The sequence below is a fragment of the Podarcis melisellensis genome, assembly GCF_964234715.1.
Source record: "Podarcis melisellensis genome assembly, chromosome: 2".
Taxonomy (NCBI): domain Eukaryota; kingdom Metazoa; phylum Chordata; class Lepidosauria; order Squamata; family Lacertidae; genus Podarcis; species Podarcis melisellensis.
Genome location: NC_138529.1, coordinates 99,886,635 through 99,911,535, shown reverse-complemented (window position 1 = coordinate 99,911,535; position 24,901 = coordinate 99,886,635). Strand labels below are relative to the sequence as shown.

Here is a 24,901-nt window from a genome sequence, read left to right as displayed (position 1 = left end):
CCAGTTGGCCCCTTCTGCATAGGGTTCAATGCACACAATTGTTCCCATAAGTGTAGCACTTCATTCACAAAAGAGCTACCTGTAGGGCAAGGGCTGGCTGGGTGACATCCAATTCCTGAGCTGTGTGCAGGAGGGGGTGGCAGTGGCAGGTGGCTTGTTCTGGGTGGCTTGTGCTTCAAGTCTTTGATTGTACACCCCTAATTCTATTTTAGGAATTTTACGTCCCTAGATTAAAAGCAACGGAAATATAGAACCAATCCATTTCACACATAAATAAGCTTGATGAATTCACACATAATGCTGAACTATGGTTCAGAATTATGAGAATAAGATCGTGGAAGCTGAATACACACTCTATCTATGTCCCAAAGAAAGAAATTCCATTATACATCTCAGGGAGAAGAAAAATAATATTATAAAGTTATATTATAAACTAAAAAATGTTTTTTGATTTTCTAAGAAACAGAAAGAAAGTAAATTCTATCATTGCCTGGAAAGTCGTTTTTCCTAATAAAACATCTAAGCAGTCAACTGACAAAATCTTCCCAGCAAAGTCTGAAAATATACAGTACAAAACTCTCTTTTTGCTTTGGAGACATTTCACATGATATGGCGCAGGGGTCACAGCTGAGCTAGAGGTGTATTTCTAACAGCAGCCATTTTATTCCTGTCCTGCACTGACACTGATCAGCTACCCCAGAACTGTATTCATGAAGCAGGACCCTGGATAGCATCTAGTTAGTTTCTTTCCTCTGATGGCCTGTCATTCTGTCAGTCCTGACCTTCAGGCTGTCCTGCACCATCTGAATCACATTCTCTCTGCACTTTCCCGCTGACTGCAAGCTACTGTTGTCTCACTGTCTGACCTTACACAAACACAATACAAACAGACAACCCACCTCAGCTCCATCACTGTCTATCGCTTACATGGGAGATTGATAGCCACACAGAATTCTCTCTCTTCGACCTTCATTACTAGAGTGGCATATTCTGACTGACAGCCAACCTCATTTCTCAGAAAGCTAAACTGCCAGTTGTTGGTGGTGTGAGCTTTCTCCCCTTTATTTCTTTCAAAAATTGCCTTCAATAAGCAAATGGATTTACTCACAAGTCTAACAAGAGGCATGTTAAACACATCTGCTCTTAGCCGGAGAAAACATGTTTTTAACATTGAAAAACAGAGAGAGCAGGATGGAGAGAAACATCTATAAAATAGTAATTAAGGCCACAGTTTTACACACTCTTACCTGGGATTAGTAAGCTATACTGAACTCTGTGTGGCTTACTTCTGAGCAGACATGCATAGGATTGCATGGTAACACAAGAAAGGTTTGTGATTTCTCTCTATCCAAAACTACAAGTGGAAATCAAGCGCCAATTTGTAAACCAGATACCCTAAGAATAGCCATGATGGACTATCACTACCCTGTTTTGTCTTCTGCTAAGAGGATGTTCTGGCCCCACAGGGTTCAATTATTTAGTGATAGCAAACCTCTCTATAGTATTAGTATTAAGTAGAAGGAATAATAATGCTGCTCCTTTAAGAAAAGGTAGAGCCTTTCCACTTTCCAGACCTCAAGGCAGGCTGGGAAATGAAGGCACAGTAATTTTCTAGTTTCTATTGGCTCTACCCAGAGTGGGAAAAACCTCCCTCTCTCCTTTGCAACCTAGTTCAGTTTAGTTCTTGTAAGCTGAGGAAGAGGGGTAAATTCACTTGTTCTTACAGAACTTCCTAACCACATTCATTCAAAGCCAAAGAAAAACCTACTGGAATGTGAGTAAATATCTCCACATGTGCCTTGTGAACTTCAACAAAATGCATGTTTGAGAGCTTTGTGGAGTTTTGTTTATACTATCCGGATTGAGAGAAGTCTCAGGACGGAACAAAGGAAGAAGGAAGATGCCATTGTGATGTATTTGCCTACTTTAGAATTTGTCTGAGTGATCCTTTAACTTGCAGTGCTAATAGACTGAACTAGCATTTCAAAAATCACTTCAAGATCCACAGATGGTACAGTACAAGAGTTAACGCAATGGCTTTGCACATGATTACACACACCCTCATTGTAGCTACAGGTTTCATCAACAGATACAAAAGTTGCTTTTATCAGCTGATTATACAGATTTCCAGTCATGCCTCCGTCAACCATAATCCACACAGCTCAGACTGAACCTTAAGTGTGTAAGTAATCAATACTCCAAAAGCTCTAAAAATTAAAAACCCACCTCCTGCATAATTTAGCACAGGTAACTCACTGCCCCAAGTCTTGTGGAAATGTATGAATGAAGCTGTAGTTCACACAGCACACCTGAAAATTTTCTCAGGTGCTTTGGAAAACTTCAACTTGCCTATTCTGAACCATGTTACCCATCATTTCACACACACCCCGGTCTTCTTGGTCCTTACAAACAACAAAAAGTTGAAGAGCTGAGAACCTCCTACTCATGGGATAGCTCTGTTTCGTGACTTCAAATCTAGGGATGTCCTTGAACTGGACTTTGAACAAGCTCTTTCTCAAGACCTTTGCATGGCCCACTCAAGTTTATATGCTACACCCTGTATCTTCCTTATCCACCATGTTTCTCATGCTGTAAATTAGCCACTGGGTTAGATTGGTAATGGTGTACCAATAGAGCTTGGGACCAGCATACCAGAATAAAAGATCGTCTCACCCCTTAAAAACCCAACCAATCACTGTGTCCTACAGAAGAGGGTGTCTTCACCATGAGGCCTATTCTGTAGGAATTGGGCCTTTAGTGTCACAGTACCTGCCCTTTAGAACTGCCTCCTGTTACATAGGCATCATCTCTATTACCTTTTCAGCACCTACTGTAAACCTTCCTTTTTCAAGAAGACTTTTAAGTGGAGATTTCCATCCCAGTCTGTATCTGCACTGGATTTGAAGTTGTTTTTATGTGGGTGTTTTATTGCAGATTTTTTTTATTGATGTGTGTTTATTGTTAACTGCTTTGAGATGTTTTATGGGAAGTGATACCTAAATGAATGGATGGATGGATGAGTGACTGAGAAACCCTGTGTTAGTGATTGCATGTGTGCTCATGGAACAGCATTAATACATTTGTGGTTTTATTTTCCTTTTCTTGCTCATATTTCTTGAGGTCCAAGCCAGTGTGCTCAGTGGCCGATACAAATTTCTGCAGCACAACCTTGTAAAACTGCCATTTCTTACCTTTTGGGCTCTGGAGCTGGCTGGGGTTTGGAATCTTTCCTCTTTTTGGACTCCTTTTTGGAATCCTTTTTTGGCTCTACTTCGACGGCTGGGGGATTATTTGCCACTGGCATTATGGCACCAAGTATCTCTTCCATTTTTTGACTTTGGGACATGACAGGGATGGTTTTAAGTGAAAAGGTAAGGACAGCAGAAACGGAAAGAAAAGGAAAAGTAACAAAAGAAAGTGTAACAGAAGAAATGAAAGAAAACAAGCTAAAAGCAAATAATAGAAACAACACCAGTACACTAATAATAAATGCCAACAAAAGAAGCAAATGAAAGCCATAACCAAAAAGAAAATATGGAGAAGCAAACTCTGTTAGCCTGACAAGATGGATCAAATGAACTGTGACTTTAGTGGCAGCCTTATAATGTGAAATACCGGCAATGTGTATAATAATTCGTGATGATGTTTACCAGAGAGCTTACAAAAACACTTCATTATTTTATAACACTCTGCTATTCGGTAGCATATGCAGAGCAGAGTGTGATATCTCACTGTATAGAATGCAACTTCCAAAAACAAAACCATCAGTGCAACAATACTGTTGCTGTCTATAGAGAAAGGAAACTTATCTCAGCAACACTTTCAGGCGTAAAATCTACTGTTTAATCCTAAAAGGCTGGAGTGAGCTTGAAATGGCTGTGCAGCTATTGTGGCTGCCAAGTGGCAAAAGTGTTTTTGTGTTTTATTTTTAACTTTCCATAGATGTTCTGTCTGGTTCACTGTAGCAGGCTCAACTGACGGTCTGGCAAGGGAAGGTAACTGCGGACCTTATAGATTAGTAAAGCCCTGGTAGACTCTCATGTATGGGTAATTCACCATTATATTGAGAGATATTCTTAGTTCTGTACTGCATGTTAGTGGAGCCAACAAGGCAGAAAGTAGTTAGCACCGGTCAATGGAAAGCCTTGCTTAAGTTTTACAAAGAACCTGAAAAAAAGGCAGAAGGCTATTTATTACCACTCCTTCCCCACTTTTCCTTCTCCTTTCATGCTGTTAAAAATACCTGGAGGAAGGAATCTCAGTTATTTCATCTTTGCTCTCTCCCACCCAATACAGAGACTGCATGAAGATCCAAATGTATACATTTTTGTAAATAAACTCAAGTATATCTTGCAGCATTCTGATATATGGTTTAAAAGAGAGCTGGGGAACCTGCAGCCCAGCATATATTTGTTGGACTCCAACTTCTATCATCCTCAGCCAATATCTGGGGATGATGGGAGCTGTAGTCCAGCAACAGCTGGAAGGCCACAAATGTTCCCCATTCCAGACTTTTAAAAAAATGTTGACTTGAAACATACTTCCCAAATAAAATAAGATATAATGGTTATTTACAATCAAGTCATCAGAAGTTATGATTAAGTTGCAAAGTGGCCAGCGCTACATTAAAAAAACAAAATCTGAATCTACATTTCAAAATATTCTTAACACATCAGTTTGCATCTCAGTTACACAAGTTGAGTCTTAATAAGTACTTTATAGCAGAATATAGAACTTTTGCTTGTTAGTATTTAGCTGTCTATTCTCATTCAGATGAAAATGAAACAGGGCAAATTCATTGTACCCAATGGCAGATACATTCTGCAGCATCACACTACCCTACTTCTCCCCTCCCTCAAACTGCGTCAAGCTATTTTCTTAAGTGAACAAAAAGCAACAGTCAACTGTTTGGGTCTGTCTACACTTGATTCTTTGCTGCCTTCCTTTTGCTAACAACAAGCAAGTCAATTCTCCTGCCCAGTATGTTGTGTATCATACAATAAGAAGGACACAGCCACAGGGAAGGAGCCATTATGCAATAGTAGCCAAATAAATCTGTACTGGAGACTTGCCCCTCCCTGATGGAGATGAGCATGTCCTCCACTTACCTGTTGCCATGGACATGCGATGCGCAAAAGGCAAAGCTGTAGTGAAGCAAGGTAGGGTCAATCATCGCTCCATTTTCTGCTCTCTCAAGCAAGTCGCTGAGGTAGCAGAGATGCCTGTGACAGCCTCTGACTCCGTTACGTGCGCAGTACTCATCTAGCACAAATACCTGGCCGGGACTGAACCAGCCCTGTTTGGAAATAAGAGAGAATTTATTTCAAACGAAGGCATTAGATCTGGAAATGTGATGCTCGGCAACAGTGACAACCAGTGGCGTAGCGTGGGTTGTCAGCACCCGGGGCAAGTAATTTGCGCCCCCTAAACCGTGGATTTGTGCCCCCTAACCCTAACCCCCAGATGTTGCTCCCGGTGCGGCCGCCCCCCCTGCACCCCCCACACTATGACACTGGTGACAACAAATGGAAACCTCTATAAAGAAAGTATTAGCAATGGAAATAAAATGCATTTGCAAACACACGAAGCTTGCATTATTGTAAGTAAGTAAATATAAATCCAATAACCCTCAGAAGTTGACTGCAGAAACTTAATATCACAATGACAGAGTGTACATCTGATTCACCAAATTTCAGAAAGAAGAAGAATTTGCACAGCTTTTACTACTGATCACTTTGTTTATTACTTATTGGCTTGCTAAACACATGAACACACCCCAGCTGATAATCATCTTCTATTACTAGCATACAAACAAGTTTGTGGCTGACTGAAGCTGTGAGTCAGGTACCTGCAAATTGAATGAAATCACCCACAAGTCACCCATTCAGAGGGACAATCCCCATTCTGATCGACATTAATATAAAGCAGCCAGAAAGAGAGAAAACAACAGGAAGAATTAACAGCACAGTTCTAGAATGATACCAGAAGTCCTAGCATAATGTAAAGGCTTTTCTAGTCCCACAACTGGTATTCTGATAACAGAGGTAAGGCAGGCATCATGACATTCATTAATTAGTGTGTTATGATACCCATTTCAACAGGCACAACTTCTTTCAAAGAATCCTGGGAGCTCTAGCTTGTTAAGGGTGCTGAGAGTTGTTTGGTGACGCCCTGTTCCCCTCCCAGTTACAATTCCCATAGTTCCTTGCTATGGGAATTGGGATTGATTGTTAAATCACGCTGGGAACTGTAATTCTGGATGCGGAATCGAGTCTCCTAACAACTCTCAGCACCCTTAACAAACTACAGCCCCCAGAATTCTTTGGGGGAAGCTGCAACTGCTTAAAGTGGGATCAGAGTGCTTTAAATATATGGTGTGAAGGGGATTCTGCAGTCACCAAAACCAGCCCTTTGAACCTATGCTTCATTCCATGCAGGTGTGTGCACACAGAATTGGGACTGCATCTCTGGCTCCATCAGGGATCTCCATGTGCCCGAGGACCTGTTCCAACAAGGGCCTGTAGGCATACATGCCTAGGAGCATGGGCTCTGGTTGTGTGATTTGTACCCCTGTAAGAATGGAATGTAGGGCTCATGTGCACAGAACCAGTGCATGTCACGAGATACATGTCTAGACTTTGTATGGATGGCATCTGGAACACATGGTTAGGCTAGGGATAGCAGTTGTGATCCCAACTGTCACCTCTGTGTGCAAAAATGAAATGTTTGCAAAGAGCTAAGGCTCCTCTAGTAAAAGAGAGGGAGAAAAGTCTACCAAATGCTATGGGCTAACTATGCCAGTGTGGTGTAGTGGTTAAGAGCAGTGGACTTGTAATCTGGTGAACCAGGTTCGCTTCCCCACTCCTCCACATGCAGCTGCTGGGTGACTTTGGGCTAGTCACACTTCTCTGAAGTCTCTCAGCCTCACTCACCTCACAGAGTGTTTGTTGTGGGGGAGGAAGGGAAAGGAGATTGTGAGCTGCTTTGAGACTCCTTAAGGGGAGTGAAAGGCGGGATATCAAGTCCAAACTCTTCTTCTTCTATGCAAATATATGCTTACAGCATATAAGCTTACAAATTACATACATAATTTTATTTGTATGGCACCTTTCACAGTTCAAACCACGCTCAAGGTGGGTTACAACATGAACAAATACATAACTACAACATCACAAAGGTAGTCATAAACAAGATTTTTTTAATTAAAAAAATACACAACCAAACAGTACAACTTCCACATAAATCACAACAAGATCTGAAATAAAGATAAAAAACCAACATTAACACCCCTTCCAGCAAAACATGCCAGCCCAAGAATCTGTTCAGCAGCCTCAATTTTTGTAGCTGGAGTCAGTCAGGACTTTGCCTTCCCAGGCCAGGTGGAAAAACGGTCTGCAGGAAAGGAAGCAGGTCTTTTAGGACTCACAACCAAGATGGTTTCTAAGGCTCAAGCTGTATAAGAGTTTTATAGGTCAATACTAAGATCTTGGGAATGTGAATGGAATTTGATTAGAAGCCAGTCTATATTCAGGTGTAATGAAAGTAAAGCAAAATTATATTCCCGGCGGACCACCATGTTTGCCTCGAGTTGCTTTCTCAGAACAGTCTACAGGGCCACTGCTCATGATAAGAAGTGTTATAATAGTGAAGTTTCAAGGTTGCAGAGGCATGAATTAATAGGGAAGCAACTTTGTAAATCTATCCCAGCATGCTAGAGCACGATACCATCGTTTTACGGCGGGAGGACGTGCATTATGGTGACAGCGATGATGGCTTCTCAGGTAGACTGTCTCTCACCTAATTTGAAATTCTGTTAAGTATGATAACCAAGGCATTTTTCAAAAAATAAAAATAAAAATCTTCAGTATCGATAGGGATGCTGAACAATTGATAAGATGTGCGTATATCGTGCTTCAAAACTGCAGAATCTTTCATCTTTTAATTGAAAAGTTCCTGCAGGGAGTAGATCAATGCCCTGCCCCTTTAGGCAACTTGTTTGCCACCCCATCTGCCACCCCAAATGCTACGTCTTTGAAATGACGCTGCTGTGAAAAGATTAAAATATATTTTCTACCACTCGGATGACACCAAATCTTTTCTGGATGCCAAAATAGCTACTGTTGAGGAGAGTTGAAGAAATATCAATTAAGAAACTCCGTCGAAGGGATTTGCTTATCCTTGTTGGGCCAACTCCAGAACAGATTGAAAAAGGGATGAAAATAATGAGGGGCAGAATCAAAGGCATGGGGAGGGGAGCAGATACAGTTCCTTTCATTACTCCAGTCGCCAGAAAGCGCATGTGTGAAAACGAAGACGCTGATTGAGAATAACGCAGAAGGTGGCCTGTCATGAGAGTCCTCTGATGGCGGCTTCTTTTCCTCTCTTCCCACTTCGAGAGAGCTACCGGGATTCTGCATTTTAGTGGAGGGGGCTGAGACTAAAATATTTCCCATACTTTGTGTCTGTCTGGGGTGCGTGGGGCAGGGCGAAGGGAAAGCAAAATAAAAGGCACGCTGCTGATTTCTAGTGGGATTTAGACTTCCAGGGGGGAAGAACACCCAAATCTACAGTTGGGCAACAGGTTTAATATCACAACATGTCACAAAACAATGTCAAGCTTTCAAGTTCTACTGAACTCTTCATTAGGCTACAGGATGTGCAAAGCAGGGAGAGTGGCATGGGTGGTATGAGGTCTCGCCTGAGACCATTTCCCCCAAGCCACACCCACCTGCTCCTGTGCCACCAGGTGAGGGGCAGGTGGAGATGCGCTTGCCAGTGTATAATCAGAAGCCCTGAAGTGCATTCCTGATTGTGTATTGGCAAGGGAGGCTTGCTGAGCTGGTTACAGATCTCAATGGCTACAAGGCCATATAGGGGATTGCAGGGATGGGGTCAGTCAGCTTGGATAGCTCAGTGGGTTAGGGTGCGGTGCTGAAAATGCCAAGGTTTGCAAGTTTGATCCCCATATAGGGCAGCTTCACATTCCTGCACTGCAGGGGGTGGGGTGTTTGTGTGTGTCGACTGGATGGCCCTCAGGTTCCCTTCCAAGTGTACAGTTCTGTGATTGTTGGATAGAGTAATAATAATAATAATAATAATAATAATAATAATAATAATAATAATAATAATTTTTATTTATACCCCGCCCAAGACCGGGCTCAGGGCGGCTAACAACCAATAATAAAAACAAGTTGATTAAAACACAATTTAGAAAACAAGATTAAAATACAACATTAAAACATTAGGATGCAGCCTCTTCACAGGAGGAGAAAGGAAAAAGAAAGAGGGGGAGGGCCCTGCGGAAAGAAATCAGATCCCGCAGGGCCCTGGTCTCATGAGACAGAGCGTTCCACCAGGCCGGAGCCAGTGTTGAGAAGGCTCTATCTCTGTTTGAGGCTAATCTAACTTCCTTAGGCTCCGTGACCTCTAGGGTGTTGCTATTTATGGACCTTAAGGTCCTCCGTGGGGCATATCAGGAGAGACGGTCCCGTAGGTACGAAGGTCCTAGGCTTTGTAGGTAATGTGTCATATTTGATATTTAGCTGCAGCCTCTAAGCAGCCCCTAAAAAAAAGGGAAAAAAGGAACAGGGGGTGGTTTCAGGCAGGTTGGCCGACCAGAACCACTTTGCAGATCTACCTTTCATTTCGCGCTCTTGCATTTGTGAATCTATTTTGCTCCTTAGTTTGGTTTCCTCCATGGCTTTTTGTCTACGGGCTCCTTTTTCTGAGCTTGCCAAACATTGCCTAGAATGCCTTCCCTGGTCGACCCTTGTCTCTGTGCCCTGGTTTTTCTAGTCCCAACTGCAGTTCATGATTTTGGGGGGATGGAATCATAACCCTAGATCGCCCGGGATGAGCGAGTTAGGATGTGGTTGATCTCCAGCTCAGGCAGTTTGTCTCCAACCCTGGCTCAGCTGAAGATGTGCTAGTTCAGCCAGTGCCCAATAAACCTTGGAAAATGGGTGTTCCAAAAGAGTGGTAGAGGAGGGGCTGGATAGTGAAATTTATGTTGGATCTTGACTCTGTTCGGCTCGGTCATGCGACTTGGCAACCCAGCGAAAGCTACACCAGCAAAAATGGTGGTGTAAATCAAACTCTGTTTTAAAGGCTCGGTTTTTGTTTGCCAGGCTTTGAATGAATTTGGATCTGGTGTAGCTTTTGCTGGTTTCTCATACTTGCAGTTCAGGAAAGTTTTTAATATGTGACAATTTAATGTATTTTTAATCTTTGTTGGAAGCCGCCCAGAGTGGCTGGGGAACCCCAGCCAGATGGGCAGGGAACAAATAATAAATTATTATTATTATTATTATTATTATTATTATTATTACCACTACTACTACTACTACTACTACTACAGTTGCTTCCTTCCTTACTGCAATTTGTTTACTGGGGGAATCTTACCGTGTCACTGACACTTCCATGGGCTCTCTTATGGGATTTGCCATTTGAAACTGAACTACGCTTGCCATGGAAACTCTCCTAGAGTCGGTGTAACTTCAGCAGATGGTTGTTCTTCTCACTTCAGGTGTCCTTTGTTCCTTTATTCCATCTCCAGACCCAAATCAAGAAACTCACGCAGCACCTTCTAAACGCTCACTTTTTGGGCAGGGAACAAGGTGTCTGGAATACAACTGAGACTTAGCCTTTATGATCCTAGGGATCTATTTCCGTTTTGTTATAGCAACATTGAAGTCCATTTTGCAACCAAATTTCTTGGATAAATGAAGGTTAAGGTGGTCATCTGTTGAGCATACCCCCCCATCTTCCCTGGAAATAAAAATGAAATTGTTTTAGAAAGGCCTGATGGTAATTTTCACCTTCGTGGGATTGCTATTTATTCTAAAATTAATCTTAAAAAAGAAGAAGAAACCATGGCACTTATTTTTGTCCATAGAACTTGTCCTCTGATAAACTTGGCTTCTTTCTGGTGACTTTTGGCTCTGTTGTGGAATGATGCTCCTGCATTTTCCTTTTTTCATACAAGACTCAGCATGAAAGCAGTTCACCACTTTGTGAATGAACACTGAAGCACAGGGGAAAAATGCATAAAAGCGCTGGCAGAAGATAACAGGAAAATGGTAGATGGGCTATTTGTTGGGACCACGACTATGTAACCATCTGAAGAAAATACTTGCCATCCTACCAGATAACATTCTGCAATGTATTGGGAAGCTTGAGTCTAAAGTGGAAAACCTTAAAAGGCACAGGTGCAAACTCCACAAATGGTAACACCACTGCTATTCCCAATTCAGGAACGGCGGAAAAGCCCAAAGCTGCAGATCTTATCAGTGGAGCCCGTGAATAGGGTGACTTGCCTTTCATGAATGGCTTCCCCTACTCTCAGGGACCGTGCTGAGGAGGGCTGCACTGAGGAGGAATGGTAGGATCCCCCCTCCCCCTGCTCTTGCATCTTCTCAGGATCAGGAGGACAGTATAGACTTGGAACAGTGGTTTGCAGAGGGGCATAGTTCAGAAGGCAGAAGCTGGGAAATACTGGATGGGGAACAGCTAGGAGTAGCAGCATTGGGAAAGAGAGAGTTAACAGATTCACAGTCTCTGGACAGCGTCCACCCCCCTTCTCCAAGGACACAGAGAGTTTAGAAAGTGTTAGAACAGAAAGCGCAGAGGGTACAAGCTCAGATTGCAAGATGTAGGAGTGAGGTAGATTAAGAGGGAAGGAGGGGGTGACCCTTAACTGGGAGCGCTGCCATTTCTAGTAGACGTGTTTGTTCTCTCGCTGTGATTATTAAAGATTCTAACTGGTAAGACGTTCCTTTCGTTTGATCTTTTGTTTACTGCTGGGGGGAGGAAGCCGATTCCCCGAAACCTGACAGCTATTGAGGGGGACAAAACAAAAAGGAAGAAAGATATGTGGTGATAGGCAATTTGGGATGTGGACGGATCCATACAGTCCTCCTTTCTTTTTCTTTTTTTTACCTCAGTGAGTGTATAGGGGATAGGGAGCATCAAGAGAGGTACGCAGAGGCCAGAACAAGAACTGTTGTGTAGAGGGGTGCCTTGTTTGCCATCTTTGGGGACCTCTGGGTAGCTCACCAAACCTCTGTAGCCTGGAACTGGGTGTGTGGATTGCAGCTGGGCACTGAATGAGACACAGCTGTGGGAAGGCTGAGGAAGCCCTATATACCCATCAAAAGCAAGCCTAGAGGAAGAGACTTGGATGGTGTCAGAAGGTTCCAGGAACCTTATTTGGTGTAAAATTTATTTATTTTTTTGAGAGGAGGAGCTCTCGGTTTGTTTGGGTCTTGAGTGAGAGCCAGGAGGCTGAAAGAGGAGGTATGTCAGAAGGAGAAGGGATTGATATTACTTCATTTATCAGTAAATGGCATTAATGGTTTCATTTTCAATTTTTGTAGCATTCATTTTAGTTTACAAAATGGCCTAAAATAAATAGTTTTACTTAGAATAATATTTAAAATGGGAAAATAACAAATAATAATACTAAAAATTCTGAATTGAACAACTGACAAAAAATCCCCAGGCGCTACTGAAAGAGTATTCATATAACACCCTGAGACTAGGCCTTCCGGTATTTCCCATTGAATATTTAGATCACTGATGTTATTGATTTTTAAAAATACAGAATGTTTTGGGATCATCCAGTTTGACATTTTCAGAAACTCTGGAATCTCTGAATGCCACCATTTTTGGGGTGTGTGTGTGTGTTTCAAACTCTTAGAACGTTTGAATGCAAATTTTCATTTCAGATATAAAGGAGAAAGTATGCTTATCTCTGCAGCTTTTGGGTCCATTTCAAGAGTAGTAGAACAAAGCACGTTAAGTCACCACATGTCAAATCCGCAGAGCGGAAAGGCGCAAATTGCAGTGTTAAACTATGGGAGTGAGTACCAGTGATGGACAGTAGAGGCATCTTCTAAAAGGCCATTTGCAGAGAGGGAGCCTATGGCTATGAAGACTGTGGCAGGCAGCTTCAGTAAATGGTGCCAACAACACCTCTGCTTCTACCCCCAAATGCTTTTCCCTGCCAAGAAGTGTCGCCTCTGTCTTATCTGCGATGAGTCAATTTCTTTGTTTTCATACAAATCTCTGCCTCTGTGGGGAATCAAGCGATGGCTCAAGAAAGAGCAAGGATGCTGTTTCTAGGGCATCTATCTGTCTATGAAACTGTCATAGAGCGAACAAGAATTGCCATAAGAACAACTGTAGAGGCACATTTTACAACAGAGAGGGAGGGGTACTGTACTCATTCTAAACTCAGAGAGACATGGCCCTCTGGTACGTTTGCTCGAGTTCCCCCGGGACGCCTCTGCATTGACTCATCTATGACAGTGTTGAACTATGGGCTGATTCACGCAGTTTCACTTACATGCGAGCAGATGTGCTCTCTCCTGAGCAGGGAAATTAGCAGTAAGTTGCATCCAATGCTAGCCCTACCCAGAGTAGACCCACTGAAGTTAACAGGCATGACTAACATAGGTTCATTAATTTCAGTGGGTCTGTTCTGAGCAGATCTTACCGGGAGGGAACCCAATTTTCTTTCTGCACAGCCTTACATGTTATCTTCAGGACCAGGCTTCCAGTCATGGCAGGATCACCTGTGAACCAGTTGGTATTTACATCTTGTTTGCAACTTGAAAAAAATCTTAGTGAGTCAAGCTGTGTGAAGCCCAGCAAATGGAGAACTTGGCTTGATATTGTTAGTATGGAATTGACACACACACACACACACACACAGTCTCTCTCTCTCTCTCTCTCTCTCTCTCTCTCTCTCTCTCTCACACACACACACACACACCTTTAAAAATCCACATAAGTATAAATAAATGGGCTGCAAAGGCTTCACTTATTGTGTTTAAGATTCCATATTATTCCATATATTGCATTTGAAAAAGCAGCTTTATTTCATCTCATTAACTTTAATGGCAAAATAGAAAACCTATATTTTATAAGGAGGCTCCTATGCAGCCAAGATGTGGAATGCAGATGAGCATTATAGATAGTGGTTTCTCTGAGGCATGTATGTTACAGGTGAATGGATCAGTATCTGCTGCCTCCCAAAGAAAAGCTACCCAATACTTTAGACACAAGGATAAGTTTTCATTTTAGGAGCCAGCAAAGGGGAATACACTTGTCTCTAGCAGCAAACTCTCTCTCTCTCTCTCTCTCTCTCTCTCTCTCTCTCTCTCTCTCTCTCTCTCTCTCCTCTCTCTCTAGGATCCATTCTATTCACTTGGTTGGTATCTTTTTTTTATATTGGTAATATGGGACCTCATGGTGATTGCATAATAATAACAACGTACAGTGGGGCAGTGAGAGTGGGCAAGATAGAGATAGGTTGCTACGCTTACTTTTTGTTTGCTGGTAAGTAGAATTGTAGCCTCAATATACCAGCAAAACCACCAGTGCCAAGTTCAAAACAAAGGTTTTGATTTAAAACAACAACAACAACACAGAAAATAAATTCAAGTAAGCAATGCCCACCCACTTTAAACATTGTTCACAGAGCCAAACAGCTATTTAGAATAATGGAACTGTAGTCAGAAAGAAGCAAAGGCCTTCGCCTGAGATTTGATAAATAAGATGTTCATCTGGTCACTCATGGTGAGTAGACATCACCTTGAGGTGATCAATGAAGAAAACTTTTTAAAGACAGCTGTTTCTTTCCTTATTGGCCACTGATGTACCGTAGTTCATTAATGTAGGTTTGTGCAGACAACTTTACTTTACTAGCAACCTTTGTGGACAGAGCTGCAAGTCTGCCTTTATGTTCTTCCCAAGCCTGAGGACAGCTCTGTCCATTCCCCACCCTTCACCTGTCCAATGCAGACCCAAGCATACCATAATCATGGCCAGATAATCATGTGCACAGCACAAGAATGTTTGCAGAACATATCATGCAGCAATGAAAGATGAAAACAAATTCAGTCTGATCTGGAGGGAAAACCTTTCATGACTCCAATAGGGTAATCATTCAGGCCCCCATTATGAGAAAAAAACATCCAAACCAATGCAAATTTTATTGAACTGTTATTCCAAATCTCCCAGGATCCTATAATAATGCATATATTTCTTATACCTTGCACATCTGACTGGAAAAACAGCAGCAACACAACAGACCATACGACAGAAGGTTGTATATTTATCTCTTTGACATCTGACAGGAGGGTGTTCCATAGGGCAGGCGCCACTACTGAGAAGGCCCTCTGCCTGGTTCCCTGTAACCTTACTTCTTGCAGTGAGGGAACCACCAGAAGGCCCTCGGCGCTGCATCTCAATGTCTGGGCTTAATGATGCGAGCAGAGATGCTCCTTCAGGTATACAGGGCCAAAGGTTTTTAACTACTATGTAGGGTTTTAACTACTATGCCTAGTAGTTGAAACAACAGACAAGCAGGTACGTCTAGTCACAATTTGAATTTCTCAGCAGAGGAAAGCTATGTTGGAGGATTTAAATGGTTTCAAGACATAGCTACATAGTGTGGGTCCAAGGCTGCAAATAACTTTTATAAATTATGTTCAGTACAATCAAGGAGGTGTGCCAGAACCGTAATCCTGCCGTCATAGGAACAAGCGAACGATAATATATACTGTGAAAGTATATGCATTCCACACAAAAAAAGTGTAATGTTCTGAAAGTGTCTGACCCGACACAAAAGTCAAGTAAAAGCTAAAGTCCCAACTGCAGGATCAAACACAGCTTTGGGTGTAGTCACATTCAATAAATAGCAATGTACATTAAAAATTATACAGGAATTTAACACACGTTAGTGATTGCCAAATTTATTTCCTGGTTCAATTCCACCGACTTTGGGATGCGGTGGCACTGTGGGTTAAACCACAGAGCCTAGGACTTGCCGATCAGAAGGTCGGCGGTTGGAATCCCCGCGACAGGGTGAGCTCCCGTTGCTCGGTCCCTGCTTCTGCCAACCTAGCAGTTCAAAAGCACGTCAAAGTGCAAGTAGATAAATAGGTACCGCTCCGGCGGGAAGGTAAACGGTGTTACCGTGCGCTGCTCTGGTTCACCAGAAGCGGCTTAGTCATGCTGGCCACATGACCCGGAAGCTGTATTCCCTCAGCCAATAAAGCAAGATGAGTGCTGCAACCCCAGAGTCGGTCATGACTGGACCTAATGGTCAGGGGTCCCTTTACCTTTTAGTGATGGCCAAATTTATTTCCTAGTTCAATTCCACTGACTTTGCTGGTTAGGATATGACGTGAAGCAATGATGGATACTGAAGTATGAGTGTCAGTTCTGTTTCTTGTTTCTTAGCATTTACATGTCAATATTTTATTTAAAAGGAAACATGAAACCCTGTGCTGTGCAGAATGGCTAGCAAAGACAGTAGGTTTAACAGAGGTTGTTTTCGAAACATAAGACGTTTGGGGGCCAGTTTCGGACCTGGAGTAAGCAGGCACGGCTTCCACTAATTGCAGTGGCACGGCACACACTTCCCCCAAATCAGACTTTGGTGCCCAGTATTGATATTATATAGACCAAAGAATATACTTGCCAGACAAGAATAGGAATCATTAAGTCTGTGGTCCAAAGTGAGGCGCTGAAGCATCTCAAAGAGTGCAGCGTGGTCAAAGTTACAGGGATTGGAAGAGATAAATTCATCCATGCCATGCTTTTGAGCTCTATCTGCATCTGTTCATTTATACATATAGAGAAAGAAACAATTTAGAGAAACGTTGCATTGCATAAGATGCATCAAATGCTATTAAATGAAGCACGAGAACTACTTCGCTCCCTAGCGTTCGGCTGAATTCCAGGCTCACAAGCCTCTACCAAATAGTCTTCAGCTTCCATTGTCAACTTGCAACACTTATTTATTGCCTTGAGGCCAAAGGTACTAGAATCAGCATCTACCCCACTTCAGCACATTTCTTCTGTACTTAACAAGAGAACTTTTCCCTCATGAAAGTAAACAAACCTCCAAAAGAACTCATCCCAAAAAGCAAACTAGAAGGACGGTAACAAACAGCCAGTTCCTATTTATGTATTTCTAAATCATTGTAATAGATTCTGCCATTCTAAGGAAATGTGGTTCATTATGTTTTCTTAATTTTACTATATTTGGCTAAGCATAAGCCCTTTTAGACTTTTTGGGACTAAAATCTTATCCATCATGGTTTGTTTGTTTTTTTACTCAACCTGCAGACATAAACATAGGGGTGTGGGTTTTTTGTTATTTATTTTTTTTACAGCAGATTTAAAATCTTTTCTGGAAGAAACAACATAAAAGATGCTCCTTTAAACATCATAGACAAGTTAAGTGGAGGTGCAATTTCTATTTCATTGACAGAGCAGTCTGATTATTATTTTTTGGACCCTATTAAAAATTGATTCAGATAATTACTGTGCAATCCTATATACATTTCAACCCAGAAGTATGTTTTACAGATTTTAGTGGGACTAACCGTCAGGTAAGTGCACAGAGGATTGCAACCTAAGCATTGTATCGGGGTTCAACTTCTGTTCTACTTTGTGGGGGACAGGAGAAATGCAAGATGCTGCCCTAGCCTAATAATAATAATAATAATAATAATAATAATAATAATAATTTTTTATTTGTACCCTGCCCTCCCCGGCCATAGCCGGGCTCAGAGCAGCTAACATCATGTGAATAATACATGTTTAACTCGGATAAAATACCCACTTTGTTCGTTTCATTTTAAGCTGATGTCTTTTGGTAGAAGTTTACAGAGACTACACCTATTACTCACATTAATTAATTAATTAATTTTGTTCAGGAGCAACAGAATTAAAATAACCCCTTTCCCTTAAATTCTTTTTCTCCATTGACTCAGTTTTCTGCTAAGTGAGGCCTTGCACAAATCCTCAACAAATAAAGCAGGAAATCGGGATTTAAATCCCCACCTTGTTTACAGCTTCCTACTAAGGTCTTAAGAGAATTAGCAAAGCTGAAGGGCACAATAGCACACTTAAAATGAAGACCTAGAGTTTCTCTGGGATGATTCTCACTTCAAAAGCACAACAAGATTTTTCTTTTTAAAGACCTGTGTTTCAAAAACAGCGAGTGGAGCTGTGCTTATATAGAAACAAAGGAGATTTCTGCGAAAGGTTTCTGAAGTGGGGAGCACTGCACAAATTGGTTTGAGAACGCCCGGCTCCTATATTAAGGAATTAGTGCAGCCTTTTTTAATAAAAAGAAAACAAGAGAAGGGAGGGGACGAACCTTTTATAGTATATTATCTACATAGAAGATTTTGGTTTTCTAAAAGGCTACACAAGCAAACTATAAAACCTGCAGCGTCTCCATTAACTGCAACGAGGTGTTAGTTCAGCAAATAATGTATGTGTTTCTTTGATTCTGTACGTTGAACTAAAAATGGCAGCCTAACCTTTCCCTGTACATGCTGACTTGGAATAAAGCCTCACTGAATTCTGAGGGGCTTAACTGCAACCCACTGAAAGGATAGGATTCCAGAGTATGGTTTTATGTTTTTTGTTCAGTATGAACATATTTTATTCAATAACTGGTTGATCTTCTAATTTATCTTTTATCAAATTAATTTCTAGCTGCACGTCTACAGGGCAGCGTTAAATATAGTTTTATCTGGTTGGCTGATACCACACGATTAGCCCTGTATGTTTCTCAGTTCAGTGGCAAGGAATGTGTGAATTAAGTCAAACACCTTGGCTGCAAGCCATAGTGCCGGCTCTACCATTAGACAGAGTAAGGCAGCTGCAGGCTACAGCAGAGAATGTCATCCCATCATCAATACTGATAATTGTGCATTGTTAAGTTACAATGGACTAGGCTGTAAGTTTACTTTCCCTTCAGGCTTAAGACCTTCAGCCAAGTCCAGTGTAACCTTGGGTTTCAAGCTGCAGCACACTATGAGCAACCAATCAGATGCTGTCTATCTCTTTTGACAGACGATGCCCATCCCCTCTGGGCCAAGATCAATTTGATGAATACAAATACACCAGCAAAAGGCTTCCCCACCCCTGCCATTTTCAAGTTTTACAGCAGCCAGAATAATAAACACATAATAAATCAAAAGCTTCACAGTTTTAACAGGCTGGATGAAGCTTTTTAAAATTATTTTAAATAGTCAAGGCTGTAGTGTTCAAATTTCCCCGAGTAGACTGCAAGCTGACAAATTGGCTGGAGGCCTTCATTTGCCAGTTCTGCTCAGATATTTCATGACTTTTCCAATTATGAGCCATGGTGCCTTGTCAATCCCGATGCTTTAATAAGTGAGCCAGAGTAAACTGGCTACGAGTTGAAAGCGCCCCATATCCTCTAAGCGGGTAGAATTCTGACCTCACAGGAATCCAGTGTCATGCTCAGCCTCTTTTAATAGTTATTAAAAATTAAATGAACTAACCTACATGATTTTTTTTAATTTTAAAAAACAGAAGCTTACATTCGAGCCTTTATCACTAGACATGGCCTGATATGGTAGTTTGGCTCTGAGTATAGGTGGGAAACATGTTTATTTTTCTCTCTCTCTCTTTTTTTGCAGTAGAAACTGGTCTTCAGAATGCATGTCATGCACACGGGTGCTTTTGCAAAGATAAAGAATTGCACCTGTGCATGGCTGTGTCTGCCAGTGACGTCCCCTGCATCCTACCTGGTAACACCAGGAATAAGAATCAGCTGGGACAAAGTTCATTGCTGAGTCATCACTGACCCAGGTTCCTGTAAGAACAGCAGATAGGCTGCAGGCAACCAGACTGACATCCAGCTTTTGAGAGTAGGAATCTGTCTGCCTGCCTCCACCATTTCCCTGCTTCCCTGAGCTTCCTACTAGGTGTCTTGGTCTTGCTTTTGTGCCCTGAAATGGTAGCATCCTGTCCTATATTGCCTTGACTCTAGACCTGACTCAATTTGGGCCAGGATTGTGGTCCGTGGTCTTTTGTAGTAGACAAACTAGGGAGCATGTGGCAAAACTGTTTCTGCAATGCACTGCATCAGCCTGTAGCTGGGAAGAACAGGATGACTGACGGCTGCCCCATATTTAAAAATGACTCCCTGTACATTGAAAACTTCTCATTTTCCCAGACACCATCATTTTTCTGTTTAAGTAGGAGTGCTCTTCCCTCCATGCTGCCCCCACCTTCAGTACTGAGCAATGCATTCCCCCAATGCATTTCTCTAGCCAGGTGCTATTGGCCTAAACCAGACCTGCTTCTACCATGCTCACTGTACTGCCCTTCCCACCAGCTTGGCTGCATAATGTCGGATCCTGGAATCACTTCCCAGAAGCTTACTGCTCATGCTCCTTTCACCCCGGGGCAGTGGTGTCCTTCCAACATGTGTTGGAGCCATTCTATGTGGATATCTAGCCTGATGTGATGATTACCATGAGGTGACAATTTCACGATGGGATGGGGTTAACAGTTCTGAGAATATGGCCTGTGTACACTGCATGGGGTAATGGTGGTATGGAATTTATTAGAGGTTTAACAACTTGCCAAGCAATCTTCTACCTAGCTCCCAAGCTTTAGAAGCCTCTGTATCAAGCTCCCACACTAACGTGTGAACATAGCCCTCATTGTGCTGGTGGCTGGGTTAGGCTCATGCGGAGGTGAAGTTAGGGGAACCAATGCCTCCACATGGGGGCTGCACACAACCGCTGATCATGGAAACCACGTTTTTGAGCTGCTGCGATCATGCACATCCCAGCAGCTATGTACATACAGCATCCATGCAGAGGCTATTGTTCCCACAGAGGCAGGGGCGGAAGAAGGGGATGTGTGGTGGGGGCGGTCCGCCACGGGTGTCGCCACTGAGGGGGGTGACAAAATGCCAGGCGGCACTCACCGCAGGGCCTGCAGCGCACCCAAGCCACACGTCTTTCCTGGGAGAGACGCGGCGGCTTATGCGCGCAGGCTCCGCACTGCCCCAAACGTTCTGCCCACCGCCTCCCCCTCAGCTGTAAGGCAGACTGAGTGAGGAGGCAAGCAGGAGGCCCTGTGGAGCGTCCTGCCCTGGCTGGCCCCGCCCTGTGGGTGGTTGGCCCGGCCTTGGGCGCAGGGTGTGTGCGCCGCCCCAGGCTCCCGATTGGCTTGCACTTCTGTGTAAAGTTAGTCATGTGAAGTCAGTTCTGTGAAAGCCACTGCTGTGAAAAGAGGTGCTGATGAAGTTTGCTGTCATGATGCAAAGCCAGAACGAGCAAGAGCTACATAGGAGTGGGTGTACTGAGCTCCTCTGCAGCCACTTCATCCCTCTCTTTGTGTGAGCAACCGGACGAGCACTTAAACATAGCCTTCTGTTAGGTGCAAACCTAAGGCATGCCTTCATATTCTGGCCTGTCGGGAGGCCAACGGCCATAGTTTCTGGGCATGCATATGAAGGGGAGCTATGGTTAAGACCTGTGCCCTGGCTTGTTCAGCTACTCCTGTGAAGGGGAGGTGCAAAGCAGTTGTAAAGTTCTCTGCGTGGGTTCCTCAGACAGAATACAATCCAAATCCAGATACCGTAATGGACGATGGCATAGGCCTTACAGAGTAATTTGAATTTATACGTTCAAATAGTGTCCACTGATCATTAGCTACAGGTTAAGACTGAAGAACGGAAGATGTTCAAAATTGCCCTCTTAGATCTGGATACTTAAAAATAAAACATGGCTCAAGTTGGAGATGGGTTTGGAAAGCGATTATGCTGCAGATTAGGCACCCAGACACAACTTTAAATGTTATGCTTTCTAATTGCATTGTAGCTCTTTGGAATACCTAGAATCTATGTTGGAGGATAAAATATTAATTAACATCCTACGTTGGCAATGCTGTTTTTCCCCCTTCATCAAAATGATAAAATAAATGCACCAGCAAGCTGTTTTAGGGTTTTTGATTGGCTTCCATTTTTAGCAAGTGTTGATTTGGCTGGGGCAGAAATATAGACTTGCACTAAAACATTTCTCTTTCTAGGAAAAGCAAAGCATGATATCTAAACCTACTGTCCTTTGTTACCTTCCCTCCTGCTCCACTTTAAATTACATATGGGTCTAATAGTTTCAATGCAATCCCTGCCAGCTATATTGAAATATAAATATTCTTTACAGTTTGAAAAAAGATTTTAACCAATTATCAGGATTAGGTGGGTTTTATGCCATTCCTTGAATATTACAGATGGTTGTTAGAGATCTTAAATGAATCACTGGTTAGCAATAAACTATTTTGGTTGTTCTAAAACCCTGATCTTCTTGTCAACAACAGCAATGACAATGTAAACTTCCACAGCAATGTACTTTTGGAAGTCTTTATGTTAAAGGATTTGGCACATTTAGGATTCTTCGCCCATGGGAGGCGAAGACCATGTTAATGGATTCCCCCTTCCCTGAGAAACTGCTCTGCTGAGTTGGGAGACTCTTCGGAAAAGTGCGGTAGGGAGGATGTAGGGCAGGCATGGCCAAACTTTGCCCTCCAGATGTTTTGGGACTACAATTCCCATCATCCCTGACCACTGGCCCTGTTAGCTAGGGATGATGGGAGTTGTAGTCCCAAACCTTCTGGAGGGCCATGTTTGGCCATACCCGATGTAGGGGGAGATGGACTTGCCAAGAATTGCCTCTCCCCCTTCTTGCCAGCAAGAGCCTGTGTGCTGCATCTTGACCCTTTCCATTTGCAGAAAGAATCCAATGCATTCAACACGGTGCTGAAAGCCAAGGAAATGTTTTGTTTTGGGGAGGGTGGGGAGATTCCGTAATAGGGATTTGGGACGCAGGTGGCGCTGTGGGTTAAAGCCTCAGTGCCTAGGACTTGCCGATCGAAAGGTCGGCGGTTCGAATCCCTGTGGCGGGGTGCGCTCCCGCTGCTCGGTCCCAGCGCCTGCCAACCTAGCAGTTCGAAAGCACCTCCGGGTGCAAGTAGATAAATAGGGACCGCTTACCAGCGGGAAGGTAAACGGTGTTTCCGTGTGCGGCTCTGGCTCGCCAGATGCAGCTTTGTCACGCTGGCCATGTGACCCGGAAGTGTCTCCGGACAGCGCTGGCCCCTGGCCTCTTGAGTGAGATGGGCGCACAACCCCAGAGTCTGTCAAGACTGGCCCGTACGGGCAGGGGTACCTTTACCTTTACCTTTACCACAAACAATAGTTTTGGATGGAAGCCTTTCATAATAGAATGCTTCTCTGGAGATGTTTCTTTCTTCTCCCACCACCAGACATTAAAATGTATTTTTTTTTGGGGGGGGGAGATATTGGTTGTGAATCAGTGGGGGCCTCTCAGCTGCTCCCTGCCTGCTGCAGCCTTGCTGTGCCCCTTAAAAAGTTGCCCCATTGGACAAGGGACCATGTGGACTGGCTTTCTGTTATAGACATATGGGGCTGCTGTTGAAAGGGAAAGCTCTCCTTCAGATCAGCACGCAATCTCTACGGTAGAGAAGATTCCAGGTTCTATTTATAGCATTGACAGGTAAGACTAGGAAAGACCCCTGCCAGATACTCGGAAAACGACCTGCAAATCAGTGTTGACAGTGCTAAGGTACATGAAACAGTGGTCTGACTTGGTTTAAGGTATGTTCCTATACCAGCACGGCAATTTGCGGGTTAAATCAGCAGACGTTGTGAACCTCTACTGTCATTAATAAAGCCATGTTGCCATCAGGAAAATACAGCTTTGAAAAATACTGCCTTTGCCCCTCCTGGTGCTATAAGGTTGGCTGTAGAAAGGCCACTTTGGGTGTGGAATCTTCTGACCAAAGCAGACAGAAGCGTCAAGCATCTTTCTCTTTCTATTTATTTTTCTTCTTGTTGCTACATCAAGACTTTAGACACATTCTGATGGAGCCTTACAAATGGGTGCAAAACTCCATGAATGATTCCTGTTATAAAAGGCTGCAGCGCATTCATTTGTTTGCAAGGCTCTGAAAACCTGTTTTGTTTATTTCGCAGGAAATAAGTAGCTTTGTTTTAGCTCAAAAAGCCAAATGAGCATCTGAGTACATTTTTATTTTAGAACAGATTTGTTTATTTATATATATATATATATATATATATATATATATATATATATGCGCAACCACCAGCAACCGCTGAATTGTAAATTAAAAGGTGACTTTGTATTTTATTCATCTGGAAAATGTGTGCTTGTCATATCTGCTTGACGTTACAAGAATGAAGTTATGGTTTGGACAGTAACAAACAATGACACTAGTCAACCTCATCAGTAGACATGAAATAAAGGAATGACAATGATTGATGGCAGCTATTCATTTACAGATATTTCTGGAAGATTCTTTATTGGCATAGTCAGGCAAGCATACATTCTCTCTCTCTCTCTCTCTCTCTCTCTCTCTCTCTTTCTCTCTCTCCCCCCCCCCCCAATTCTTAACTCTTCTTTAGCTCTGCACAACAGTGGATAAGAGGGCAAAAGGGACTTCAGGCAACTCCCAGCCTCTTGCACACACAGGCATCTGAATGCTTTGAAGAACTACTATGCTCCTTCATAGTCTCATAGGTCTACGCTGAATGGATGCACAGAAAGTAACTACTTAGTAACAAAACACTGCAGTAAAGTGTCTAAAGAGAACAAGCACACTTCAGAATTGAGAGAGAGAGAGAGAGAGAGGGACAGGCAGAGAAAGAGAGAAAACCCTGAGCAGCATATAATTCGGTTCTAAAGACTGCCTCACTGCTAATCTTGGCATTTGGCGTACCAAATCTAATTACACGAGGTTGCTATCTCCCTTGCTGTTTTAGGGTGTGCCATAAATTTGCCCCTGGTTTGAAGCCAACGTGATTGTTCTTACAGGACTTCTCACTTGAGTAAAGTTTCATACAATACTGATCCCTTCTTTGGCATTATTTCAGTTGCTTTAAAAACAAAACAAAACAAAACTGACCATGCTTTATAGTGTTTGACTCCCTATGGCATAAACAAGCATATTCCTTTAAATTTGTTTCAATGGTTTCTCTCCAGTAATGCATTTGACTGTAAATCACTAAATT

General features: G+C 42.8%; 1 protein-coding gene across 12 annotated transcripts in view; it reads right to left on the bottom strand.

Annotated features, from left to right (window-relative positions):
* Positions 1 to 24,901, bottom strand: part of CADPS (calcium dependent secretion activator) — a 337,182-nt gene that overhangs the window by 126,125 nt on the left and 186,156 nt on the right. For all 12 annotated transcript variants that reach the window (XM_081901352.1, XM_081901356.1, XM_081901361.1 and 9 more), the window contains exons 12-13: positions 16,490 to 16,626; positions 5,109 to 5,296 (exon numbers count right to left, since the gene is read on the bottom strand). In XM_081901352.1, coding sequence (XP_081757478.1) covers positions 5,109 to 5,296; positions 16,490 to 16,626 — 325 coding nt within the window. The remainder of the gene's footprint in view (positions 1 to 5,108; positions 5,297 to 16,489; positions 16,627 to 24,901) is intronic.